Raw genomic sequence first — 25595 nt, 5'->3', positions numbered from 1 at the left:
CTTGCCTGTAAGGCCTAAGGACCCAGGTTTGATTCCCTTGTACCCACATAAAGCCAGATGCACAAAGCAGTGCATGTGTCTGGAGTTCACTTGGAGTGGCATTAGGCCCTGGCGTACCCTTTCATTTCTGTCTCTCTACTTGCAGATAAATAAATAAAATTAGGGTTGGAGAGATGTCCTACTGTTTAAAGTGCTTGCCTGAGAAGCCTAAGGACCCAGGTTTGATTCTCCAGAACCCAGGTAAGCTGGATGCACATGGATGCATCTGGAGTTCGTTTGCAGTGGCTAGAGGCCCATTCTCTCTCATAAATAAAAATAAAATATTAAAGCCAGGTGTGGCAGTGCATGACTTTAATCCCAGCACTTGGGAGGTAGAGGTAGGTGGACCGCCATGAGTTTGAGCCCACCCTGAGACTACATAGGGAATTTCAGGTCAACCTGGGCTAGAGTGAGACCCTACCTTGAAAAACCAAAATAAAATAAAACATTAAAAAAATACAAGCTGGGCGTGGTGGCACACTATTTTAATCCCAGCACTCGGAGGCAGAGGTAGGAGGATTGCCATGAGTTCGAGGCCATCCTGAAACTACACAGCGGTTAAGGCACTTGCCTGCAAAGCCAAACCACGGTTCAATTCTCCAGGACCCATGTAAACCAGATGCACAAGGCAGCACATGTATCTGTAGTTCATTGGCAGCAGTTGGAGGCCCTGGCGTGCCCATTCTTTCTCTCTCTCTCAAATAAATAAATATTAAAAAAAAAAAGAAGCTGAATCCACAAAACCTGTCGATGGTGACAGGCGAAGGAGTAGTAAAATTTACCTGCCAGTTTTTTTTTTTTCCTTTTAATATCTGAAATGGGGTGTGGATGCCAGGTCGTTCATAAAGCCTGACACAGGCAGTGATTTGTAGGGAAAAAGAAGTGGGCACAGTAACGCAAGTATTTAACTGGTAAGTGCTAGGGAATTGAAGAGGTAGGGAGCCCCCGCACCCCACCCTCAGACTTAAGCTCACTGGGCTGCTCGTCAGATACGAGCTCTGCACCACCCTCCTCCGTGCCCACCCAGGTCCACGCAGCCAGTTAACTACAGCAAAAAGCCAGCCTAGCTCGCATCGGCGCATGCCCATTGGGTACCGAGCGCAGAGTCTGCGCAGTGGGCGGTGTTTCAGGTCCCAAGGCCCGCAGCCCCAGCATCGAGGACTGGAGACACCTTTTTCCACATCCGGTCGGTTGCCCCTCACTCTCGCCAGCGACAGCCAGCGCCACACACCGTTCCCGCCCCTTCCGTATTTTGGTGCTCACAGGTTCCGACAGACATCGCAGCGATTGGCTGTCAGCTCCTCCGAGGGCGACGATTGGCTGTCAGCCCCGCCGAGGGCGACGATTGGCTGTCAGCCCCGCCGAGGGCGGTGATTGGCTGTCGCGGGCGGTCGCTCGAGCGGCCCCAGGTCAACGGCGTGAGGTGGGTGGGGAAGGAGCGAGCCTGGGAGCTGACACTTGGTAAGTTGGCGCTCGCGGCTCCGCGGGCTCGGCCGCCGGGGTTGGGTTCTCCCTGGGCGCACTGGGCCGCGCCGGCCCGCTCCCTCGGCCCCAGCCCCAGCAGCCCTGCTTCCGCCCGGGGCTCCGGTGCCGCGGGACCCGGTCCGAGCCACGCCTTGACGGACGGGTGGATTCTGGGAAGCCGAGTGGGCGCTTGCCCTGCGGGGCTGTCAGTCGTCTGCCGGAATGCTAGCCGTCCTCTTCGGCGAGGCGAGGCGAGCCGGCCCCGTGTCGCGTGTCACCGGGGTTCTAAAGGTCTGTCCTGGCCGTTCTCCTCGGTGCTTTGTTTTTGTTGTGTTTTCAGTCCGAGCCGCTTCTCCGTGGCCAGGTTCTGAACTCAGTTGTTTAGGCCCCGGCTCCCCTCTTCTTGAGCCGCGTTCAGGACTCTCAGTTCTTCTTGTGTTGTGTTTGGTTTTTGTTTTCCAGGCAGGGTCTCTCTAGCCCAGGTTGACCTGGAACTCTGTAGTCTTAGTCTCAGGTTGGCCTCGAACTCAGAGATCCGCCTATCTCTGCCTCCGGAGTGCTGGGGTTAAAGGCGTGCGACACCACGCCCGGCTCAGCTATTTCTGCATGCTTTATGGTGGCTTCTGAGGATAAAAGAATGTTGAGGATCCCAAAGGTGGTGATGTTGATCTTTTTTTTTTTTTCTTTCACAATTCGTGTTTAAATTATCTTCAGATAAGAAGAATGCTTCTAGCTAACTTGTGTTGAGTTCTAGCGTTGGGTTGGACTAAACAAGTGTTCATCCATTGTCTAGTTTCCTTCTTTCTGTATGAGGAACTGAGGCAAGTATCTTTCCCAAGATTGTACAGCTAGTAAATGTTGGAGCTTTGGAGTCAGATTCTTTGAATCCAACACTCGTAACTAATATTAGCGCCCCATTTTACATTTAAGTAATGAGGTTCAGAGAAGCTAGGTGATTATCAAAAGAGTGACTCATAAGGTGGGGAGTGGTGGCTCACACTTTTGATCCCAGCACTGGGGAGACGGAGGTAAGAGATTGACTGTGAATTGGAGGCCAGCCTGGGCTACAGTGAGTTCCAGATCAGCTTGGGCTACAGTGAGACCCTACCTCCAAATACCTGCTCTCCACCCCCATACACAAAGTGAGCTGTAGACTTCTTTTTTTGTTTTTTTTTTTTTTTTTTTGTTTTTTCGAGGTAGGGTCTCACTCTAGCACAGGCTGACCTGGAATTCACTATGGAGTCTCAGGGTGGCCTTGAACTCACAGCAGTCCTCCTACCTCTGCCTCCCGAGTGCTGGGATTAAAGGTGTGCACCACCACGCCCGGCTTGTAGGCTTCTTTAAATATGGTGAGTAGACTGGGGCTGTAGCTCAGTGGTCGAGTACCTAGCGTGGGTTCCCAGCACTGAAAAACAAAACTAGTCCGAGGCATTAGCACACATCTGTAGTCCCAGGGCTCAGAAGGAGACTTAAGCAGGAGGATATCAAGTTTGAGTCTAGCCTGGACTAAATAGTGAGTCCAGATCCCAAATAAACAAAAGTGTTGTAAGAGCTTCTAGCAGATGTGTGGAAAACTGACAAAATAACTGCTTAATAAGCCATCTGAAAGTGTGTGTACCGCAGCGTCTGTGGAGAGGGAATATTACAACAGGAATAAGACAGGCAGATGGAAGAGGAAAATGGAACCAAATTTCTTAGCCTTGAGTTGATGGCACCTTTTAGCTTTGTGATCTATAAATTAGTCTATCTGTGCCCACTTCAAAATTTGGATATAATAATGCCTGCCTCAATAGGATTGTTGTATTGATGCGGTTTTGTACTTGTCAGCCACCTACAGCAGTGTTTGACACATAGGGGAAAATAGGCAGAGCAATTCATTGAGACAAGAATGTGTAGCCCTTGGCTTGGGGGGATGTCTCAGTGGGTAAGAACACCTGCTACAAAAATGAAATTCTGAGTTCAATCCCTAGCAAACACATAAAAAGCCAGATGTGAAACTGGGTGTGGTGGCACATGCCTTTAATCCCAGTACTTGGGAGGTAGAGGTAGGATCAGTGTGAGTTCAAGGCCAGACTGAGACTACAGAGTAAGACCCTCTCTCGAACCCCTCGTCCCCTTCCCCCCAAAAGTCAGGTGTGTACGTACACAGTTGCCTATAACCATAGTGCTGAGGGGAGCAGAGTCAGGATCTTTGGGGCTTACTGGTAAACCAGTCAGACCAAAAAGTGGTAGATCCAGGGTGAACCAGACTCCATCCTAAGCAACAGAGTAGTCAAGGACTCCTGACATTCTCTGGTCTCTGCATGTGTGTAAGGTGTGGGAATCTGCACACACAGGTACTTAAACCATACCACACACACACAAAAAAAATTAAAAATTATCTTTGGTGGTTTTATTCTGGCTTTTCTTTTTTTGAGATAGGGTCTCAGGTAGTGCAGGTTGGTCTTATACTTGCTGGGTAACTGAGGCTGGCCTTGAACTCTTGATACTCCTGTTTGTGCCTCCTGAGTGCTGCAATTACAGGCATGTGCTACTATGCCCAGCTGAGACAAGAAACTTCAACCCATGTCTCTTGATAGCTGGTTCATTGCCTTGCCATTATACTGATTGCTTCACTTGCCTTCCTTACCTTCAGATGGTAGACTAAGGACTATATAGTTACTCTGCCCCACATCTCCTTGGGGTAGAAATGAGACAAACAATTAAAGAAGGATTGGAAACAAAGTGTTTTGATTAGCTTTCAAATCATTCTAGATCATTGGTTAGCCTGTCCCCTGTCTACACTAGGTATGGGTGTATTGAGAATGTTTATGTGCCACACTGTTCTCAACATGCTGTAACAAAAGTCATTCTGTTTTCTCCTTCAGACACAGCTTGTAGCCCAGTTAGGTAAACAAAAACAAAACACTTAAAAGTACTATGAGTGGTATAAAAATAGAATTGAGGTTTAATGGCATCAGCTGTCAATGGTAGAACCAGAAGGTAGTCAGTGAGGAGTGTGGTCCTGTAAGAAGACTTCCTGAAATGTGATCCTGACTTTTATTGAGCATGAAGCTTCGTTGACACTGGGAGTGAGAAGTGAATAAGTGGTAGGCCCTGCCTAAGTAATTGCTGATTTATAGGAGACCAATGTTCCTTTGCATTGGGACTAGTGTGTCAATGAAGGTATATGCCAGGTTCTGTAGGCAAGAAGTAGAATAATTCACCTGTACTTGGATAAATTGGCAAAAGGGTCACCAAGAAAGAGACATTTGGGTTTGAATGGTGAATAGAGTTTGCTTAGGCAGAGTTTTAGGAGACTATGGTAAGGAGAGCTTGATATCTGGATTGGATTTAAGGCATTCTTATCTGGATGAAGGGACACATGGAGAAGGCTCACCCTGGGGCTGACATACCTTGGGCCCTTAGTATGTGCTAATTTCCCTGCCTAAGCCTGGAGAAGTAAATTGAATGTGGTTTGTGAAGAGCCTTTGAACAATGCAGTGAACCCATGAAGGTTAAGGAGATCACATTCTTCTCAGGAGCAAAGCTGTGCAAATTTAGTGGAAATAATAGTCCCAGAAGCCTGTGCTTGAAGGGAAAAAACATGTATTTTGTGGGTTTTTTTTTTCCTCCTCTTTCTTCCTTCTTCCCTCTTGTTCTCCCTCCCTCCCTCCCTCCCTCCCTCCCTCCCTCCCTCCCTCCCTCCCTCCCTCCTTCCCCCCCCCCCCCTCTCTCTCTCTCTTTGGTATTTTGAGGTAGGATCTCACTCTAGCCCAGGCTGACCTGGAATTCACTATGTAGGCTCGAGGTGGCCTCAAACTCACAGTGATCCTCCAACGTCTGCCTCCCTAGTGCTAGGATTAAAGGCGTGTGCCACCATGTCTGGCTCCCTCCTCCCAGAATTTTGTACAAACTTTTACTTTTTTTTTACAAGGTAGTGTCTCACTCAGCTGAACCTTTTGCTTTTAAAATGGTTAACAGTCTATTCAAATGGGAAAGTGGGGGGAGGGAGGGTATTACCATGGGATTTTTTTTTTTTTTTAATAATCATGGAAGTTGTTAATAAAATTTTTTTTGAAAGAACAAAATCGCTCACGGTCTATTTATTTCTTTATTTTAAATTTTATTTATTTATTTTGGTTTTTCGAGGTAGGGTCTTGCTCTAGCCCAGGCTGACCTGGAACTCACTATGGAGTCTCAGGGTGGCCTCAAACTTACTTTGATCCTCCTACCTCTGCCTACCAAGTGCTGGGATTAAAGGTGTGTGCCACCACTCCTGGCTTAAATTTATTTATTTTATAGAGAGAAAGAGGAGGGGAGAGAGAGAAGAAGCATACCAGGGCCTCCAGCCACTGCAAACAAACTCCAGATGCATGCACCACCTTGTGCATCTGGCTAACATGGGTCCTGGGGAACCAAACCAGTGTCCTTTGGCTTTGCAGGCAAACGCCTTAACTGCTAAGCCATCCCTCCAGCCCCAACAGTCTATTTATAACATGCATGGTGTCGCATGCCTTTAATCCCAGCACTTGGGAGGCAGAGGTAGGAAGATTGCTGAGTTCAAGGCCACCCTGAGACTACGCAGTGACTTCCAGGTCAGCCTGGGCTAGAGCGAGACCCTACCTCGAAAAACCAAAAACAAAACAAAACAAAACAAAAAAAAACCTAGCACTCTCCCTTTAGAAACTAGAGGTTAGTATAAACAAGACAAATAGAGCTTCTTACATCCAAATGGAATCTTCATTTGGACAGGTATTAAATAAGTGGTATAGTCACCCCTTGGGTAGGGTAGACAAAGACATCATATGACACTTTAAAAGTATGGCAGGGAGTAGCTAGGTGTGGTAGCACACACCTTAATCCCAGCACCTGGGAAGCAGAGGTAGGAAGATCGCTGTGAGTTCAAGGCCAGTCTGAGACTACATAGTGAATTCCAGGTCAGCCTGGGCTAAAGTGAGACCCTATCTAGAAAAAAAAAAAAAAAAAAGGGCACCATTCCTGAGGGTAGCACCCCAGGATTGTCCTCTGGCCTCCACAGACATTAGCATACCACACAAATATATAAAAAAAAAGTAAAACAAAGATCTGGGGATATAGTTTGTGATAAAGTGCTTGCCTGACATTTGCAAGACCCTAGGTGCAAACTCCCAGTACCTAAGTGGGTGGGAGAAGCTAATATGGTGACTGACATACAGTAAGTGTAAACTTCAGAAAATGTTATCCTTTGGCCAACATCAGACAGCTAATAGGTGGTGAACAATGGAGTCTGGGTTTTAACTCTGTTCCCTCTCTGAACCTAGGCATTGTTTTGCTTCCTGTGGAAATAACTGTTTCTTGGCAAGTTGCTTGAAGATTCTTGAGAGAATGCCTGTTAAAGTGTTTAGCTCTGTGTTTGGCAGATACCCAATAATTTCAGTTTTTGTTCTTCTCAGGAACACCAGGCAGCTTCTGGGGTTTATGGACTCTCTGGTCCATTCTTTCTCAAAAAGCAGCACAGGAGCTGGGTGTGGTGGCGCATGCCTTTAATCACAGGGGAGGCAGAGGGAGGAGGATTGATGTGAATTTGAGGGCAGTTTGTGACTACTAGTGAATTCCAGGCCAGCCTGTAGAGCAAGACCCTACCTTGAAAAAGAAAAACAAACAAAATTTCAAAAAGGTCCTTGAGGAAAGTCCTGATTGTCAGCATGCTGCCTGCTTAGCTATTTTGCCTCAGTAGCCCTGGGACAGAGTCCTTGTCACTATGCATTTCTTTTCTTTCCCTTCCTCTAGGGTGAAAGCCATGTCTCCTCCTGGGAAAGTTCCCCGGAAGGAGAACCTGTGGCTCCAGTGTGAGTGGGGGTCCTGTTCCTTTGTGTGTTCCACCATGGAGGAGTTTTTCCAGCATGTCACTCAGCACCTGCAGCAGCACATGCATGGCCCCAGGGAGGAAGATGAGGAAGATGACCCACTTGGTAAGGAAAGAGGACACATTCATGGGAAAGATCAACTCTTGATTTTGCCTGGGAGAACAGTTATTCCCATAATTGTGCTTTTGTTTATTAAAAATACTGTAAATTCACTTACAGAGAATTAAGTCAGCAAAGATGTAAAGAATGGATACCATTTTGACATCAAGAAGCAACTTTTTAATTTTTTTATTTTTTTTTTGGTTTTTCGAGGTAGGGTCTCACTCTGGCCCAGGCTGACCTGGAATTAACTCTGTAGTCTCAGGGTGGCCTTGAACTCATGGCGATCCTCCTACCTCTGCCTCCCGAGTGCTGGGATTAAAGGCGTGCGCCACCACGCCCGGCTTATTTTTTATTTTTGAGGTAGGGTCTCACTCTAGCTCAGGCTGACCTAGAATTTACTATGTAATCTCAGGATAGGCTCAAACTCATGGTGATCCTCCTATTTCTGCCTCCCAAGTGCTAGGATTAAAGGCATGTGCCACCACGCCCCACTAAGAAAATTTTTCCCCCCAATGCTGGGGATTGAATTCAGGGCCTGGTGCATGTGAAGCCAGTGCTCTACTGATAAGTCACATTCGCAACATTCTTTTTTACTTACCTCTGCCTGTTTACATATGTGTGTGTGTGTATGTGTGTGTGTGTGTGTGTGTATACACACACACACACACACACACACACACACATAGATGAATTATGAATTGTTTAGTTTAGGGCTAGAGAGATGGCCTAGCAGTTAAGGCGCTTGCCTCAAAATCCAAAGGATTCAGGTTCGATTCCCTGAGACCCACATAAGCCAGATGTACAAGGTGGTGCATGTGTCTGGATTTTGTTTGCAGTGACTGGAGGCCCTAGTGTTCCCATTCTCTCTCATTCGTTCATTCTCTCTCTCTCGCACACACTCTTTCTCTCTCTCTGTCTCTATATGTATATTCCTTTCTCTCAAATAAATAAATAAAATATTTAAAAATAAAATAAAATGAATTATCAATTTTATTTCGGGTTTATTTAATTCACAAATTGTGGGGTTTAAGGGAGATTGGGATCTAGACAGGAGGTTAAACATATGGAAAGTAGGAAACACATTCTCATGTGGAAACATTGTATTTTATAAGGTTCATTTAGGAGAAATTGAGGGGGCTGGAGAGATGGCTTAGCGGTTAAGCCCTTGCCTGTGCAGCCCAAGGACCCGGTTCAAGGCTCTGTTCCCCAGGACCCACATTAGCCAGATGCACAAGGGGGCGCATGCATCTGGAGTTCGTTTGCAGTGGCTGAAGGCCCTGGTACACCCATTCTCTCTCTCTCTCTTCTGCCTCTTTCTTTCTGTCACTCTCAAATAAATAAAATGATAAACAAAAAAATTTTAAGAGAAATTGAGGTCTTTAGAAGAGGGCTGGAACAGTGTTGTAAGTATGGAAAGCAGAATATAGATGTATATGCAGAGAGACTCAGAAAACACACATGGCATCCACCATGTGCTTTTCTGGAGAAGGAAGTTATTAAAGCAGAAGAGACATTGAGGGCCTCTGGGGAAAACTGGAGTAGAGCTGCAAGCATGTGGACTTGAGAGAAACTGAGGCTTTTAAAGAGAAATTAGGGTAAAACTGCAACCATGTGGAGAGCAGGATGGAGGAGCTCATATAGGGAGACCTAGGAGGAACCCCGCATAGCATCTGCCATGTGTTTTTAGAAAAGTTAAGAGGACAAACTGTGAGGCTCAATGGAAAAAAAAAACTTGAGAGGACAGACATCAAAGAAGAAACGAAGAGATTCAGAGGAAAAGAGTGGTGAAGAGGGTTACGCTCTGGCTACCCTGAGTTTGGAGTAAGAACACAGGTAGCAAGTCTGGGGCTGGTAAGAGCACCCACGTGGTAGATTCAGAGGTAAGAGAAAGTCATACGCACCATTAAAGTGAGGAGTTACTCCAAACTACAAAGCAGAGAGGCAAGTGGAAAAGTTTAGAAGAAACAGTGCAGTGCTTTCTCACCTCACTCAGCCTGGCTGGGTGGGGGTAGAGGCCAGACTCATGTGTCCGAGCAGCACAGGAGAGAAACGCACACTGAGGGTTGTAATCAGAGAGGCGCACATATTTCTTTAAACTATTTTATTTACTTATTTATTTATAAGAGAGTATGGGTGTGTAAGGTCCTCTTGTTCTGCATACAAATTCAAGACACATGTGTCACTTGGTGCATTGGCTTAACATGGGTAATTGGGGGATTGAACCCTGGCCAGCAAGTGCCTTTAACCATTGATCCATCTCCCCAGCTCATGCTTACATATATTTAAATATAATTTTTAAAAATAAAAATGTTATCTGTGCAAGTTTATGGCAGCCTGGGTTTTTTGCTTGTTTTTGTGTATGTATGCATGTGGTATGCATGCATGTACGTATGCATATTTACACATGTGGGTACATATGGCATATGTAGGCTAGAGGTTAACTTGGCTGTCTTCCTCAACTACCTCTCCACTTTATTTACTGAGTCAGTATCTCTTACTTGAATCTAGAGCTCATTGATTCCAGTAGTCTAGCTAGCTAGCTCGCCCCAGTGTTTCTCTGTCTGCCTCCTGAGGGCTGGGATTACAGATGGGCCACCACATCCACTCAGCATTTATGTGGGTGCTGGGGATCTAGATTTGAATTCTCATGTTTGTGTAGCAAGCACCTTATCCACTGAGCTATCTCCCCAGCCCCTTCACATTGTTTTTTATTTATTTTTTTATTTGAGTTAGAGAGTTGGCTGAGCAGTTAAGACACTTGCCTACAAAGCTTGACAACATGAGTTCAATTCCCCAGTTCCCACATAAAGCCAGATGAACAGGGTGCTGCATGCACCTGGAGTTCATTTGCAGTGTTTGGTGGCTATGGCATACCCATCTGTCTTTCTCATTTCTGTCTTTCTGCTTGCAAATAAATAAAATAAATGTTTTAAATTAATTTTATTTATTTATTTATTTGAGAGAGAAAGAGAGACAGGCCAGTGAGAGAGAGAAGGAGAATGGGCACACCAGGGCCTCTAGCCACTACAGGTAAACTCTAAACACACACACCACCTTGTGCATCTGGCTTTTTTGGGTACTGAGGAATTGTACCCCAGGTCCCTAGGCTTTGCAAGCAAGTACCTTAACTGCTGAGCCATCTCTCCAGTCCTTAAAAAAAATTTTTTTTTTTTTTGATGTATGGTCTCAGTCTAGCCCAGGTGATTCTCCTACCTCCCAAGTGCAGGAATTAAAGGCATGTGCTACCATACCCGGCCTTATTTTAGTTTTAGTTTTAGTTTTTCAAGGCAGGGTCTCACTCTAGCCTGTGTGACTTGGAATTCACTCTGAAGTCCAGACTGGTCTCAAACTCATGGTGATCCTCCTAGCTCAGCCTCGGTTAGATGAACTATCCAGTAAGCCATAGGGTTTCACCTGTCTTTGCTTCCTGAGCCCTGGGATACACACCACATCTGCCATTTTAGATGGTGCTGAAGCTCTGAACTCAGGTCTTCATGCCTTTGCAGCAGTCACTTCCCACCAAACCATCTGCCCACTACCACTCCCTGGTGTTTTATTTTTATTTTATTTTTTTATTAACAATTTCCATGATTATAAAAAATATCCCATGATAATACCCTCCCTCCCCCCACCTCCTTGAAACTCCATTCTCCATCATATCCTCTCCCCCTCTCAATCAGTCTCTCTTTTCTTTTGATGTCATGATCTTTTACTCCTATTAGATGGTCTTGTGTAGGTAGTGTTAGGCACTGTGAGGTCATGGATATCCAGGCCATTTTGTGCCGGGGGAGCACGTTGTAAGGAGTCCTATTCTTCCTTTGGCTCTTACATTCTTTCCACTACCTCTTCCACAATAGACCCTGAGCCTTGGAAGGTGTGATAGAGATATTGCAGTGCTGAGCATTCCTGTCACTTCTTTCCAGCACCATGATGCCTTCCGAGTCATCCCAAGGTCACTGCCATCTGAAAAGAAAAAAATCTCTACCAAAAGTGACAGTAGCATTAATATAAGGGTATGAACATTAAGACAAGTGTTTATTGGGTAGTTTGATAAGCATAGCATATATATTTAGCCAGATAGCAACAGATATTACACCCCTAGGGCTCATGTTTTAAGTTTTCAGTATCAGGGATGTATTTCCTCCCATGGAGTGGTCCTTTAATACAATTAGAGGGCAGTTGGTTTCCACCATGACAAACGAGCCACTATTGCACCTATTGGCTCTTTGGCCTGACTGGCCAAATATAAGGCTTGCAGTGTCCACTGTTGAGTATCTTCACTGGTGGTTTCTGTCTCTCCCACTGAACTGCATGCAGAATGGCTTCTTCCAGCTTTCTGTCAGCTGGTCTACATGGAGGAGGTTATCAGCTCAGTTCCAGCAGGATTTCTCAGTGGCCTTGCAGCCCAAGTATGTGGAGTCTTCAGCAATAGGGTCTTACCATCTATTTCTGGTGGGAAACCAAGGTACTCGGCAATGGCCTATAATGTCTGGGGACCATCAGGGACCTCCCTGGCCAACAACTCACTAGAAGGTATCCCATTCCTGGCACTGAAAATTTTCTAGCAGCGATCTATGGCTCCTGAGTGCTCCATTGTCCAAAAATGTAGGTTTCCATATGACTTATTTATATCCTCTTAGAATTTGATTAGCTGTACCTCCTCCTTTCCTTTACTCAATCTCTTCCCTTGACCTCACTTGGGCCTTTTCACCCCCATTAATCTATTCTACTTACATATATACAATACCATCCTATTAAGTACCCCCCACCCTTTCCTTTTTCTTCCCTTTATGTCTCTTTTCTAGCTTACTGGCTTTTGCTACTGAGTTTTCTTCATACTCACACAGACATCCAATCATCTGTAGCTAGGATCCACATATGAGAGAGAACTTGCAATACTTGGCTTTTTGGGCCTGGATTACCTCACTTAGTATAATCCTTTCCAGATCCATTTTCCTGCAAATTTCATAACTTCATTTTTCTTTATCGCTGAGTAGAACTCCATTGTATAAATGTTTTCCTAGGTAGTGTTTCACTTTAGCTCAGGCTGACCTGGAATTTACTATATAGTCTCAGGGTGGCCTCAAACTCACTGTGGTCCTCTTACCTCTGCTTCCCGAGTTCTGGGATTAAAGGCGTGTGCTACCATACCTGGCTCCTGTTCATTTTATTTTATTTTTTATTTATATATTTTCTTTTCAGGCCTCAAGCTCACAGGTATCCTCCTTTCTCTGCCTTCCAAGTTCTGGGCTTAAAGGCATACCAAGGACTCTAGCCACTGAGAATGAACTCCAGATACATGTACAACTTATGCATTTGGCATTACATGGTTACTGGGAAATTGAATCCAGCCTGTTAGGTTTTATAAGCCTTTAACTGCTGAGTCATCTCTCCAGCCCCCATTTTATTTTTTAAAATATTTTACTTATTTATTTGAGAGACAGAGAGAGTTGAGTATGGGTACACCAGGACCTCCTACTGCTGCAAATGAACTCTGGTTTTGTGTTCCACTGTGCATCTGGCTTTACATGGGTACTAAGGAATAAACCCATGCTTTCAGGGTTTGCAAGTAAGTGCTTTAACTGCTGAGTTATCTCTCCAGCCCCCTCATTTTATTTTTACATTGATCTCACTCAGCTCAGGCTGGCCTGGAATTCACTATGTAACACAGGCTGATTTGATTTCAGAGTCATTGTAGCCCTCCTGCCTCAGCCTTATAAGTGCAAGAATTTAAAAAAAAATATATATATATATATACACATACATACATACATACACACACACACACACGCACACACATATATTTTTGAGAGAGAAAGGCAAGGGGGGGGCGCACTAGGGCCTCCAGCCACTGCAAATGAACTCCAGACAAATGTGCTCCCCCTGTGCATCTGGTTTATGTGGGCCCTGGAGAATTAAACTGGGATTCTTTGGCTTTGCAGGCAAATGCCCTAACTGCTAAGCCATCCCTCCAGCCCCCAAATGCTAGAATTTTAAGTATTAGCCACCACACAGACATTGTATGGTACCTTTATGCCCCATAGTTAGAGAAAACAAAAACAAAACAGTTGAATAAATACCCTGAAATAGGCCAGGCATGGTGGTGCATGCCTTTAATCCCAGCAGAGGTAGGAGGAGCTCTGTGAGTTTAAGGCCAGCCTGGGACTACAGAGGGAGTTCCAGGACAGCCTGAGTGAAGAATGAGACCCTACCTCATACTCTCTCCCCTCCTGAAATAATACTCTGAAATGTTTGGTTTAGTTTATCATTTATTTATTTTTTTTTTTCTGAGGCTGTGTTTCTCTATTACCCCAGACTGTCATTGACGTCACAGCAATCCTCTGCCACAGACTCTCTAGTGCTGGGATGAAAGATGTGTGCAACTACACCTGGCTGGCATTTTTTATTTTTTTCAAGGTAGGGTCTCATTCCAGCCCAGGATGACCTGGAATTCACTATGTAGTCTCAGGGTGACCTTGAACTCATGGTGATCCTCCTACCTCTGCCCCCTGACTGCTGGGATTAAAGGTGTGCATCACCAAACCCAGCTTTTTCTTTGTTTTTTCAAGGTAGGGTCTCTGTAGCCCTGGCTGACCTGGATTTCACTATGTAGTCTCAGGGTGGTCTTGAACTCATAAAGATCCTCCCACCTGTGCCTCCATGAGCTAGAGGCCAGCCTGGGACTACATAGTGAATTCCAGGTCATCCTGGACTTGAATAAGACCCTACCTCAAAAAACTGGAAGAAAAAAAACAAATTTGAATTTCATCCTTCTGGAGGTGAACACTACATCTGCTTCAAAGTCACATATTAATACAAAAATTATGGGATAGTTATATATATATTTACTTTTATTTTTCTCAATTTTTATTAACATTTTCCATGATTATAATGGTAATACCATGGAAATACCCTCCCTAACCCCCCCCCACACTTTCCCCTTTGAAATTCCATTCTCCATCATATGGGATAGTTATATTTTTAGAAATGTCTACTTTTCCTTTTTCTTTCTTTTTTTTTTTTTTTTTTGTTTTGGTTTTTCGAGATAGGGTCTCATTCTGGTCCCTGGAATTAACTCTCTAGTCTCAGGGTGGCCTTGAACTCATGGCAATCCTCCTACCTCTGCCTCCCAAGTGCTGGGATTAGAAATGTCTACTTTTCTAAATGAGCAAATTCCTATTAAGCATTGAAAATACTGCCCGGCTTAAAAATGTCTACTTTTCTAAATAAGCAAATTCCTATTAAGCATTGAAAATATAGTGCTTAGAGATGGCTAGAGAGAGAAATTTGTTTGGAATAGATAAGGTGCCCTTCCTAGAGAAGTAGATCCTTAAGCAGAACAGGAGGGAAAGGAGAATTTGGGTTTTCCAATTTTGGGAGGCTGTGTCTACCTCAGGAACCATCAAAAATTCCGAGCAGAGCTTGTGTATATTTTCCAACAGTGCTCTAGCTTTCTGTGTCTGGGGCTTTGGTACAAGCCTTACGTACACCATTGCTTTAATCTAGACTACAGGTCTCCTTCACCTTCAGCTCTTGACACAGGGACATTTCAAAAGACACCTAGTCTACAAATTCTGTCTAATACTTAGTCCTTTTGTTGGCTTTTTTTTTTTTTTGCACGTGTGTGTGTATAGCGTGCATGCATGTGAGCTTGTATATGTGTGGGTGCACTGTGTGTGTATGTGTATGTATTAGCTACAGGTTGACATCAGGTGTTTTCCTTGTTCGCTGTCCGCATTATTTACTGAGGCAGGATCTCTCCCTTGAACTCACAGCTCACTGATACAGCTAGTGTGGCTAGCCAGCTTGCTATGGGGATCCCTGTCTCCACTTCCCAAGCGCTGAGATTACAGGTGAGCTACCATATCTACCAGGCATTTACAAGGTGCTTTATCCATGGAACCATTTCCCCAGCCTTTGTTTTAATTAATTAATTAAGTTATTATTATTATTATTATTTTGGTTTTTCAAGGTAGGGTTTCACCCTAGTCCAGGCTGACCTGGAATCCTTGAGAGTTTGTAGTCTCAAGGTGGCCTTGAACTCATGGTGATCCTCCTACTTCTGCCTCCCAAATGCTGGGTTTAAAGGCGTGCACCATCACGCCTGGCTTTATTTTCTTGGTTTTTTTTTGTTTGTTTGTTTGTTTTAAGGTAGGGTCTCACTCTGGCCCAGGCTGACCTGGAATTCACTATGTAGTTTTAGGGTGGCCTTGAACTCATGGTAATGCACCTACCTCTGCCTCCAAGTGCTAGGATTAAAGGCTTGTGCCACCATGCCCAGCCTAGCTTTTTGGTTTTTTATTGACAACCTCCATAATTATAGATAATAAATCATGATAATTCCCTCCTCTCTCACTTTCTTCTTAATAACTCCACTCTCCATCATATCTCTTCCCCCTCTCTTTAATCAGTTTTCTCTTTTATTTCGATGTCATCATCTTTTCCTCCTATTATGATGGTCTTGTGTAGATAGTGCCAGGCACTGCGAGGTCATGGATATCCAGGTCATTTTGTATCTGGAGGAGTGCATTGTAAGGAGTCCTTCCCTTCCTTTTGCTCTTACATTTTTTTTTTTTTACAACTTCCATGATTGTAAACATTATCCCATGGTAATGCCTTCCCTCCCACACCCATTTTCCCCTTTGAAACTCCATTCTCCATCATATCCCCTTCCCCTCTCAGTCAGTCTCTCTTATTTTGATACCATGATCTTTTCCTCCTATTAGAGGGTCTTGTGTAGGTAATGTCAGGCTTTGTGAGGTCATGGATATCCAGGCCATTTTGTGTCTGGGGGGAGTACGTTGTAAGGAGTTCCTTTGGCTCATACATTCTTTCCACCACCTCTTCTGCAATGGACCCTGAGCCTTGGAAGGTGTGATAAAGATATTTCAGTACTAAGCACTCCTCTGTCACTTTTTCCCAGCACTATGGTGCCTTTTGCATCATCCCAGAAGTCATTGCCATCTGAAAAGAGAAGGTTCTTGAACCAAAAGTGAGAATAGCATTAATAAATGGTTATGAACATCAAGATAAGTACTTACTGGACAGTTTAGTGAGCATAATATATGCATTTATATATATATATAAAATATATGCACCAGCAGGCATTACACCCCTAGGGCTCATGACTTCCCCTGTCATAGATTTTCAGTATCAAGCATGTATTCCTTTCTATGGAGCAGGCTTCTAGTCCAATTAGAGAGCAGTTGGTTTCCCCCATAAAAGACATGCCATTATTGCACCTGTTGATTCATTTGGCCTGGCTGGGTAAAATTAAGGCTTGTGGTATCCACTGTTGAGTATCTTCACTGGTGATTTCTCTCTCTCCCATTGAACTGCATGTAACATAGCTTTTTCCAACTTCTGTCAGCTGGTCTACAGGAAGAGGTTTTCAGTTCAGCTCCAGCAGGATTTTTCAGTGACCTTGTAGCCAAGTACATGGAGTCTTCAACAATAGGGTTTTACCATCTATTCCTGGTGGGGAAACCAAGAGCCTTGGCAATGGCCTGTAATGTTTTGGGGGCATCAGAAACCTCCCTGGCCAACAACTCACTGGAAAGAATCCCATCCCTGGCACTGAAAATTTTCTAGTAACAATCTGTGGCTTCTTGGTGCACTGTTGTCCAAAATGTAGGTTTCCATATAACTTATTCATACCCTCTTAGATTTTTTTTATTCTTTTTTTTTCTGTTGTTTTGTTTTTTGTTTTTCCTTCTTAGATTTTGATTAACCCTCTCTCCACCCTCCTTTACTCAATATCTTCCCCTGATCTCATGCCTTTTCACCTTTATTTTTAAAACATTTTGTTTATTTTCAAGCAGAGACAAAGATTGGGAATAAATAGGTGTTCTGGGGCCTCCAGCCACTACAAATGAATTCCAGGTGCATGAACCACTTCACATCTGGTTTTATGTGGGTCCTCAGGAATGGAACCCAGGTCACTAAGGTGCAGGCAAGCACTTTTAACTGCTAAGATAGCTCTCCAGCCCACACCTGGCTGTTTTACATCTAATTAAAAAAATTGTGTGTGGGGGGAGAGGGTTTTCAAGGTAGGGTCTCATTCTGGTCCAGGCTGACCTGGAATTAACTATGTAGTCTCAGGGTGGCCTCGAACTTATGGCGAACCTCCTACCTCTGCCTCCCAAGTGCTGGGATTAAAGGTGTGCGCCACCATGCCTGGCCAAAAAAAATTTTTTTTTCCCTGAGACAGTCTTACTCTGTAGCCCAGGCTGGTCTCTAACCCTTGGCAATCCACTTGCCTCAGCCTCCCAAGTGCTGGAATTAAAGGTATGTGCCACCATGCCTGGCTGGTACTTTAAAAAAAAAAAAAAAAAAAGGGAGGGAACTGGAGAAATGGCTCAGCAGTTAAGACATTTTCCTGCAAGGCCTAATGTGACCCAAGTTCAGTTCCCCAGTACCCACATAAAGCCAAATGCACAAGGTGGCAAGTATATCTGGAGTTTGCAGTGGTTAGAAGCCCTGGTGCACCCATATTCTTCTCTCTCTTTCTCTCTCTCTGCTTGCAAATAAGTTGATTTCTAAAAATTCTGTTTGTTTTCATTTTTCAAGGTAGCATCTCACTGTAGCCCAGGGTGAGCTCAAACCCATAGCAGTCCTTCTACCTCAGCCTCCCAAGTGCTGGGATTAAAGGCATGTGCCACCACCATGCCTGGCCTAAAAAATTTTTCCCTTTATTTATTTGCGAGGAGAGAGAGAAGAGAGAGAGAATGGGTGTGTGTCAGGGCTGCCTGCAAACAAACTCGATACATATGCCACTCTGCATCCAGCTCCAAGTGGGCACTGAGGAATCAAACCTGGGATGGCAGGCTTTGGTAGCAAGCACGTTTAATCACTGAGCCATCTCCCCAGACCAATACATTTTTTTTTGGGGGGGGGGAGGGCTCTGTAGCCCAGGTTGTCAAGAACTATGTAAACCAGCCTAGCCTTGAGCTTACGTGATCTGCTTGCCTCAGTTTTCCAAGTGCTGTGATGACAAGCAAGAGCCACTGTGTCCTGCTAAAAGTTTTTTTTGTGTTACTAGGGATCAAACATGAAGCCATGTGCATACCAGGCAAGCATTCTACCACTGAGCTGCATCCCCTGATGTTACCCCATAGCCCTTGCCAACAGTTTTATAGGTGTGATTGATTAATGTTCTTTTTCCCTAACTGAAAGCAATGTGAGGACAAAGACTGGGACTCCTAACTCATTGTTATATCGCAGTTGCAGACACACAATTGAAAGTCATTAATACTGCTTTTTACTGAATGAACTCCTGGTAACTTGGTCAAAGTCCTGCTTAATGCCTGAGGTGGAAAGCAAGCTAAGCCTTGGAAAGTATCAGACTCTTACTTCTAAACCCCTTTCTGCAGAGGAAGAATTCTCCTGTTTGTGGCAGGAGTGTGGCTTTTGCTCTCTGGATAATTCCACTGACCTCATCCGCCATGTCTACTTCCACTGCTACCATACCAAGCTGAAACAGTGGGGGCTGCAAGCCTTGCAAAGCCAGGCTGACCTCAGTCCCTGCATCTTGGACTTCCAGAGCCGCAACGTCATTCCTGATGTCCCAGGCTTCCTGTGTCTGTGGGAACATTGTGAGGTCAGCAGACAGTGCCAGAAATAGGGGTGGAAGGAAGTTGGGGATCTTAACTCAAGATGCTTTGACTCTTTCTGGGGTGCCTTATATTTCTGAGACTTTTGCTAGTATCTCTCTATTTCTGTGTAATTCTTTTCCTCAAACTTTCCCATCCCCTTCAAGTTAATCTGGGGGAGAGCCAAGAAGCCCCTTTTGGACTCAGGGGTAAGAGTCCCTCTGCCCACCCTCAGTCCTCACCCCAAGTTGCCCTGGCACAGAGCTCCTTCGACAATCCTGAGTGGTTCTATCGGCACGTGGACGCACACAGCCTGTGCTGTGAATACCAAGCTGTCAGCAAGGACAACCATGTGGTGCTGTGTGGCTGGAAAGGTAGGTCTCCCCCAACCTCTGGTTGAAACTGGGGCTGTTAACAGTCCAGGGAGCCATGGATGGGACCAGTCCTGAAGGCTAGGTGGCTGCTGCATGGGGAGACTTGCTACTAGAGTCAAGTTGGGAGGGGGCTTTGTGGATGGAGCTTGACCAGTCTTTCTCTCCCAGGCTGCACCTGCACCTTCAAGGACCGGTGTAAGCTTCGAGAACACCTTCGTAGCCACACCCAGGAAAAAGTGGTGGCCTGCCCCACCTGTGGGGGCATGTTTGCCAACAACACCAAGTTCTTAGATCACATCCGTCGCCAGACTTCATTGGATCGTAAGCAGTCAGAGAGAAGGGGGTGGGTGCAGGCTGTCCTTGGAGTGAGGTTGGGGGTATATTTTCAGGGGAGGTGGCCACTGAAGAAATCAGCTGCAGCTTGGTTTCCTTCCCCTTTGGGGCTCAGACACCTCCTAGACTTTTCATAGACACAGTTTAGCACTTACTGTGCTTACTGTGGGCTGTATCATTTATCTCAGGGAATCCTCACAACAGCCCCGTGAGGTAGGCTTCTTATCCCCCTTTTTACAGATGAGGAAACTGAGGCTCAGAGAGGTTAAATCACTTACCTGAGATCATACAGCTAGTAAGTGGTAAAGCTGGGCTTCTAACAGGTTCTGGACTCCAAATCCCATCCATAGCTTCCTAAGCTCTCCCCTTGCTCCTTGGGTGGTTCCCTTATGTTTGGGATGGTTCCCCTGTCCTCTCTGTCCCCCACTATCCTGTTCAGTACTCATTTCTTTTGTCCACTCCACCCCAGAGCAGCGGTTTCAGTGCTCTCACTGCTCCAAGAGATTTGCCACAGAGCGGCTTTTGCGGGACCACATGCGTAACCATGGTGAGTTTCCTGTCCCCAACCCCCCAGCATCCCTGCCCATCTCTTAAGGTTCTGTGAGTCCTTGAGTCACAGCTTCTTCTCTACTCCTCAGTGAATCACTATAAATGCCCCTTGTGTGACATGACCTGCCCACTGCCTTCTTCCCTCCGCAACCACATGCGCTTTCGACATAGTGAGGACCGGCCCTTTAAATGTGACTGTTGTGACTACAGGTAAGGGGACCAAGGGCCAGACAAGGGAGCTCATGTTCCAGGGTCCCTCATGCCCTACAACCCTTCTTACTTCTCCTTTGCAGTTGCAAGAATCTGATTGACCTCCGGAAGCACCTGGACACCCATAGCAAGGAGTCAGCCTACAGGTGTGATTTTGAGAACTGCGGCTTCAGTGCCCGGTCGCTAAGCTCTATCAAGTCCCATTATCGCAAAGTGCATGAAGTGAGTGGAGCTGGTGGTGGGAGAGGGTTGGCAGGAGTGTGGGTCAAAGAGCTGGCCTCATCTCTTTCATCCCTCCACCAGGGAGACTCAGAGCCAAGGTACAAATGTCACGTGTGTGACAAATGCTTCACACGTGGCAACAACCTTACCGTGCACCTTCGCAAGAAGCACCAGTTCAAGTGGCCCTCAGGGCACCCCCGTTTTCGGTATGTCGTTCAACCTCTTCCCCCAGATTTAGGTTTTTTATTTACTAGAGAGGGAGGGAAGGAGGGAGAGAGAGAGAGGGAGAATGGGCACACCAGGTCCTCTAGCCATTGCACATAAACTCCAGATGTATGTGCCACCACGTACATCTGGCTTTATGTGAGCATTGGTCACTTGAACCTGGGCTGTCAGACTTTGCAAGCAAGCACCTTAGCTGCTGAGCCATCTCCCTAGTCCACTTTTAAAATATTTTTTTATTTATTTGCAAGCATAGAGAGGGAATATGTATGTCAGGGCCTTTTGCCACTGTAAAAAAACTCTAGATGCATGTGCCACTTTATAATCTGGCTTTATGTGGGTGCTGGGGAATCAAACTGGGACCTGTAGGATTTGCAAGTAAGTGCCTTTAACTGTTGAGCCATTTCTCTAGCTCTGTAACATTTTCAACAAAGGAAAAATGTTGAAATTTATGGTATACAGATGTTCACAATTTCTGTGTAGTCTCAACACTAAACATAGTGGTGGAGCATATTGTAATATTTCATTATTTATATTTATTAGCGAGATAGAATGGGTATGCCAGGGCCTCTAGTCACTGTAAATGAACTCCAGGTGCATGTGCCACCAGGTGCATCTGGCTTATGTGAGTACTGGTGAATCCAGCCTGGGTCCTTAGATTTTGCAGGCAAGTACCTTAACTGCTAAGCTATCTCTCCAGTACTGGGGTTTTTTTTTGTTTTTTTTTTTTTTGGGGGGGTTTTTTTTTTGTTTTGTTTTGTTTTTTGAGGTAGGGTTTCACTCTAGCTCAGGCTGACCTGGAATTCACTGTGTAGTCTCCTCAAATTCATGGCTACTCTACCTCTGCCTGGGATTAAAGGCATGCACCACCACACCTGCTCCAATCCTGTTTTTTTTTTTTTTCAAAAATTTTTAAAAATTTTTTTGTTTATTTTTATTTATTTATTTGAGAGCGACAGACAGAGGAAGAGGGAGAGAGAAAATGGGTGTGCCAGGGCCTCCAGCCACTGCAAATTCAAACTCCAGATGCGTGCGCCCTCTTGTACATCTGGCTAACGTGGGTCCTGAGGAATCGAGCCTTGAACTCGGGTCCTTAGGCTTCACAGGCAAGCGTTTAACTGACAAGCCATCTCTCCAGCCTTTATTTTCAAATTTTTATTAACAACTTCCATGATTATAAAAAATAGCCCATGGTGCTGGGCATGGTGGTGCACACCTTTAATCCCAGCACTCGGGAGGCAGAGGTAGGAGGATCACCGTGAGTTCGAGGCCACCCTGAGACTACACAGTGAATTCCAGGTCAGCCTGGGCCAGAGTGAAACTGTGAATCACCATGCCTGGCCCCTTTTTTTGTGATTTCTGAGGCACAGTGCCAGGCCCAATAAATCGTGCTAAAAGACCTGCAGCCAGAATCAGCATTAGAGCCTAACGGCCTGTCCATCAGCTCATGGCCTTCTCATAAACCATTGGCATTCCTGCCCTTCCACATAGACTGTCTTTCTCTTCTGGACTGGGCTTCTACATATTTCCCATTTTGAGTAATGGTCTTTTCCTCTTGCCCTTTATTCTACATATGCCAGTAAGAACCCTTTTTGTTCTCCTGGAACTTCTTCCTGCCTTCATATTTGTGTTTTAACTCCCCCGACTCAAAGCCATTTCTTTATCCTCTGCCTGTGTTTGCTCCCCTTAACCTCTTCTCCAGGTACAAGGAGCATGAAGACGGCTACATGCGGCTGCAGCTGGTTCGCTACGAGAGCGTGGAGCTGACGCAGCAGCTACTGCGGCAGCTACAAGAGGGATCAGACTTGGGAGTGACGCTGAACGACAGCAGCCTGCAGGGCATTGTTCTAGAAACTGTGCTGGGGGAGCCAGGACCTGAAGAAGAGGCGGAAGAGGATGTGGGTGACGAGGGGACTGCCCTCTCAGCTTTTCAGGACAACCCCAGCCCTGTCATCCATGTGGTAAATCAGACCACCACCCAGGGCCAGCAAGAGGTTGTCTACTATGTGCTGTCAGAAGCCCCAGGAGAGCCCCCACCAGCCCCTGTACCACCCTCGGGGGACCTCATGGAAAAGCTTCAAGGAATACCTGAGAATCCAGAGGTCCAGATGGTGTAAAGACTGCAGAGCCTGACTGACCACTCCTACTCCAGACCTTGACCTTGGGTTTGAGCCAGGCAGGTGGTGGTACCGCTAACAGGCAGTCCTTGTCCATGGATGCTTTAGGAGTGGTGCTGGAGTGGAGGTGTCTCCTCTGGCCCAGACTTGCCTTGTTCTGCAGACTCTGAGGACTTGTCTCTTACCACACGGCTATTGTGGGGATCCTAAGGAGTTGGGATTTTTGGAGGTGATCCTGTATGTGTGTGCTTGTTGTGAGGGCTGTTGTTAGGCTCAAGTATGACCTCCCCTCAACGTGCTAGACAGTAAATCAGTCAGTTCACATCTAGTCCCACCTCTAAAGTCCATAGGCCCTGGGATGATGAGTGACTGGTCCTTAACAAGGGCCCTTTCCTCACCACCAGTTAAGCGCTGGTCACCAGTATCCATTCCTCTCTTAAGGTTTCATCCTATACCCCAGGGACATTTGTGGTTATCCTCAGGGACAGGATTGGAGGCTGTGTTGTGTGTGTGTGTGACAATTGTTTTTGGTAATAAACACTTGTTACTCATTTCTTCCTTGAGTTTGGTGGCATTTAACTAGTAACAAGGAAATACAGCTGAGGAGCTGAATAATTGAACTTCTTTCCCTTTTAGTTATTTTGATGATTTAATTATTTAGGGGCTGTGTGCCCTGTTAATGGAATTTGCCCATTTCTTCCAGAGCATCTGCTAGTTCCATGGAATGATTCCCCGGGCACTTGGCCATGAATGGACAGTAGCAGTGTTAGAGAATGGATACAAATGGGCTCACTCAGGAAGGTAGAGCACTTGACCAGAGTAATCCCCTGATTAGCACCCTATGCTCTAGGGTAGGATTCGATTCTGTGTGGAGTCATAAGATTGCAAGGAAAGCTGGGGGTGGAGAGTAGGTTGAGAGATTTCCCAGGGAGTGCCAGGTACTCAAGGGGGCTAGGAACTTAGTTAAAAAATTTGTGTGTCTAATACATTTTCCTGAATACTCAGAGTTAAATCCTCAAAATAAGAAACATTCTTTTGATCTGTTTAACCACTTCTCAGCATACTATTCCTTTGTGGTGATCTTTGTCACTCTGGACAGATCAAATTTCCCCAAATGGATTTCTGAATCTCCAGCCTCACCCAGGTAGAGTCTTAGTCTACCCCAGGCTGACCTGGAATTCACTATGTAATCTCAGAGTGGCCTTGAACTCATGGTGATCCTCCTACCTCTGCCTCCCAAGTACTGGGATTAAAGGCGTGCGCCATCATGCCTGGCTCAAATAAAAATATTTTTTAAAAAGCTGGAGCTGGGCAGAGGTAGGAGTATAACCATGAGTCTGAGGCCACCCTGAGGTTACATAGTGAATTCTAGGTCAGCCTGGGCTACAGTGAGACTCTACGTTGAAAAAAACACCAAAAAAGCTGGGCATAGTGGTGCATGCCTTTAACCCCAGCACTTGGGTGGGGGGATAGAAGTAGGAAGAGCAACGTGAGTTTGAGACCAACCTGAGATTACATAGTGAGTTCCAGGTCAGCCTGGGCTAAAGTGAGACCCTACCTCAAAAAAAGAAAGAAGGAAGAAAGAAAGAAAGCTGGGTATGGTAGTACACACCTTTAATCCCAGCACTTGAGAGTCAGAGTTAGGAGGATCACAGTGAGTTCAAGGCCACCTCGAGCCTACATAATGAATTCCAGATCAGCTTGGGCTAGAGCAAGACCCTACCTCTAAAATCAAAAAGAAAAAAAGTGTAGGGTTTTTTCGTACCAAACTCAAGGCTTTGCACATACAAGGCTCTATCACTGAGCTACACACACAGCCCCAGAAGTGCAGGATTTCTCTTCTCCCAAATAGTGTTTTCCTCCCCTCACCCCACTTTTGTGAGCTCATGTGCATGGCTGCAGATGAGCACATGCCACCCCGTTACGTAAGGCTAAAGGACCTTAGCTATCCACCTTGTTTGCAGCAGGGTCTCTTATTCACAGTGTTTGCTTTATGCTATATGTTATTCCTTTCTTGCTATGACAAAATACCTGAGGTGGGGCTGGAGAGATAATTCAACAGTTAAGTCATTTGCCTGCAAAGCCTAATGACCTGGGTTTAATCCCCAATACCCATGTAAAACCAGGCACACCAATTGTTTGAAGTTCATTTGCAGTGGTTAGACGCCCTGGCATGCACATTCGTTCTCTCTCTCTCTGCTAGCAAATAAAATATTTGTTTTCAAAATGAAGAATAGTGCCCAACACTACCTACACAAGACCACCATAAGAGGAGGAAAAGATCATGACATCTAAATAAAAGAAGAGACTGATTGAGAGGGGGAGGGGATATGATGGAGAATGGCGTTTCAGAGGGGAAAGTTGGGGGAGGGAGGGAAATACCATGGGATATTTTTTATAATCATGGAAGTTGTTAATAAAAATTTGGAAAAAAAATGAAGAAAAAAGGGCTGGAGAGATGGCTTAGTGGTTAAGCGCTTGTCTGTGAAGTCTAAGGACCCTAGTTTGAGGCTCCATTCCCCAGGACCCATGTAAGCCAGTTGC

The 25595-nt window shown here is 45.4% G+C and overlaps 1 protein-coding gene across 5 annotated transcripts; it reads left to right on the top strand.

The window, feature by feature from the left end:
* Positions 1 to 1424: 1424 nt before the first annotated feature.
* LOC101618037 (histone H4 transcription factor) lies at positions 1425 to 23606 on the top strand. Of its 5 annotated transcripts, none has more exons than XM_045146360.1 (10): positions 1425 to 1500; positions 7255 to 7436; positions 18806 to 19032; positions 19287 to 19398; positions 19567 to 19719; positions 20201 to 20278; positions 20370 to 20490; positions 20574 to 20712; positions 20794 to 20918; positions 22637 to 23606. In XM_045146360.1, exons 2-10 carry the CDS (start codon positions 7265 to 7267, stop codon positions 23049 to 23051), a joined length of 1542 nt encoding a protein of 513 aa, XP_045002295.1. In that variant the 5' UTR covers positions 1425 to 1500; positions 7255 to 7264; the 3' UTR covers positions 23052 to 23606. The 5 variants fall into 5 exon arrangements, with proteins under 5 accessions (XP_045002295.1, XP_045002296.1, XP_045002298.1 ...); XM_045146361.1 differs by lacking the exon at positions 1425 to 1500 and adding an exon at positions 1675 to 1794; XM_045146363.1 differs by lacking the exon at positions 1425 to 1500 and adding an exon at positions 15209 to 15286 and having other exon boundaries at positions 7298 to 7436; positions 19192 to 19398.
* The last annotated feature ends 1989 nt before the right edge of the window (positions 23607 to 25595 follow it).

Source organism: Jaculus jaculus, chromosome 3, assembly GCF_020740685.1.
Source record: "Jaculus jaculus isolate mJacJac1 chromosome 3, mJacJac1.mat.Y.cur, whole genome shotgun sequence".
NCBI lineage: Eukaryota > Metazoa > Chordata > Mammalia > Rodentia > Dipodidae > Jaculus > Jaculus jaculus.
The sequence above is the reverse complement of the archived record's forward strand: the minus strand, read 5'-3'. Positions and strand labels throughout refer to the sequence as shown.

Excerpts from the sequence above, each read along its gene's own strand:
- LOC101618037 (XM_045146360.1), top strand. The coding sequence starts at position 7,265 with ATGTCTCCTCCTGGGAAAGTTCCCCGGAAGGAGAACCTGTGGCTCCAG. Across the intron at positions 7,437-18,805 it reads TGAGGAAGATGACCCACTTG|AGGAAGAATTCTCCTGTTTG; the intron begins GTAAGGAAAGAG and ends CCCTTTCTGCAG. Across the intron at positions 20,279-20,369 it reads GGACCACATGCGTAACCATG|TGAATCACTATAAATGCCCC; the intron begins GTGAGTTTCCTG and ends TCTACTCCTCAG.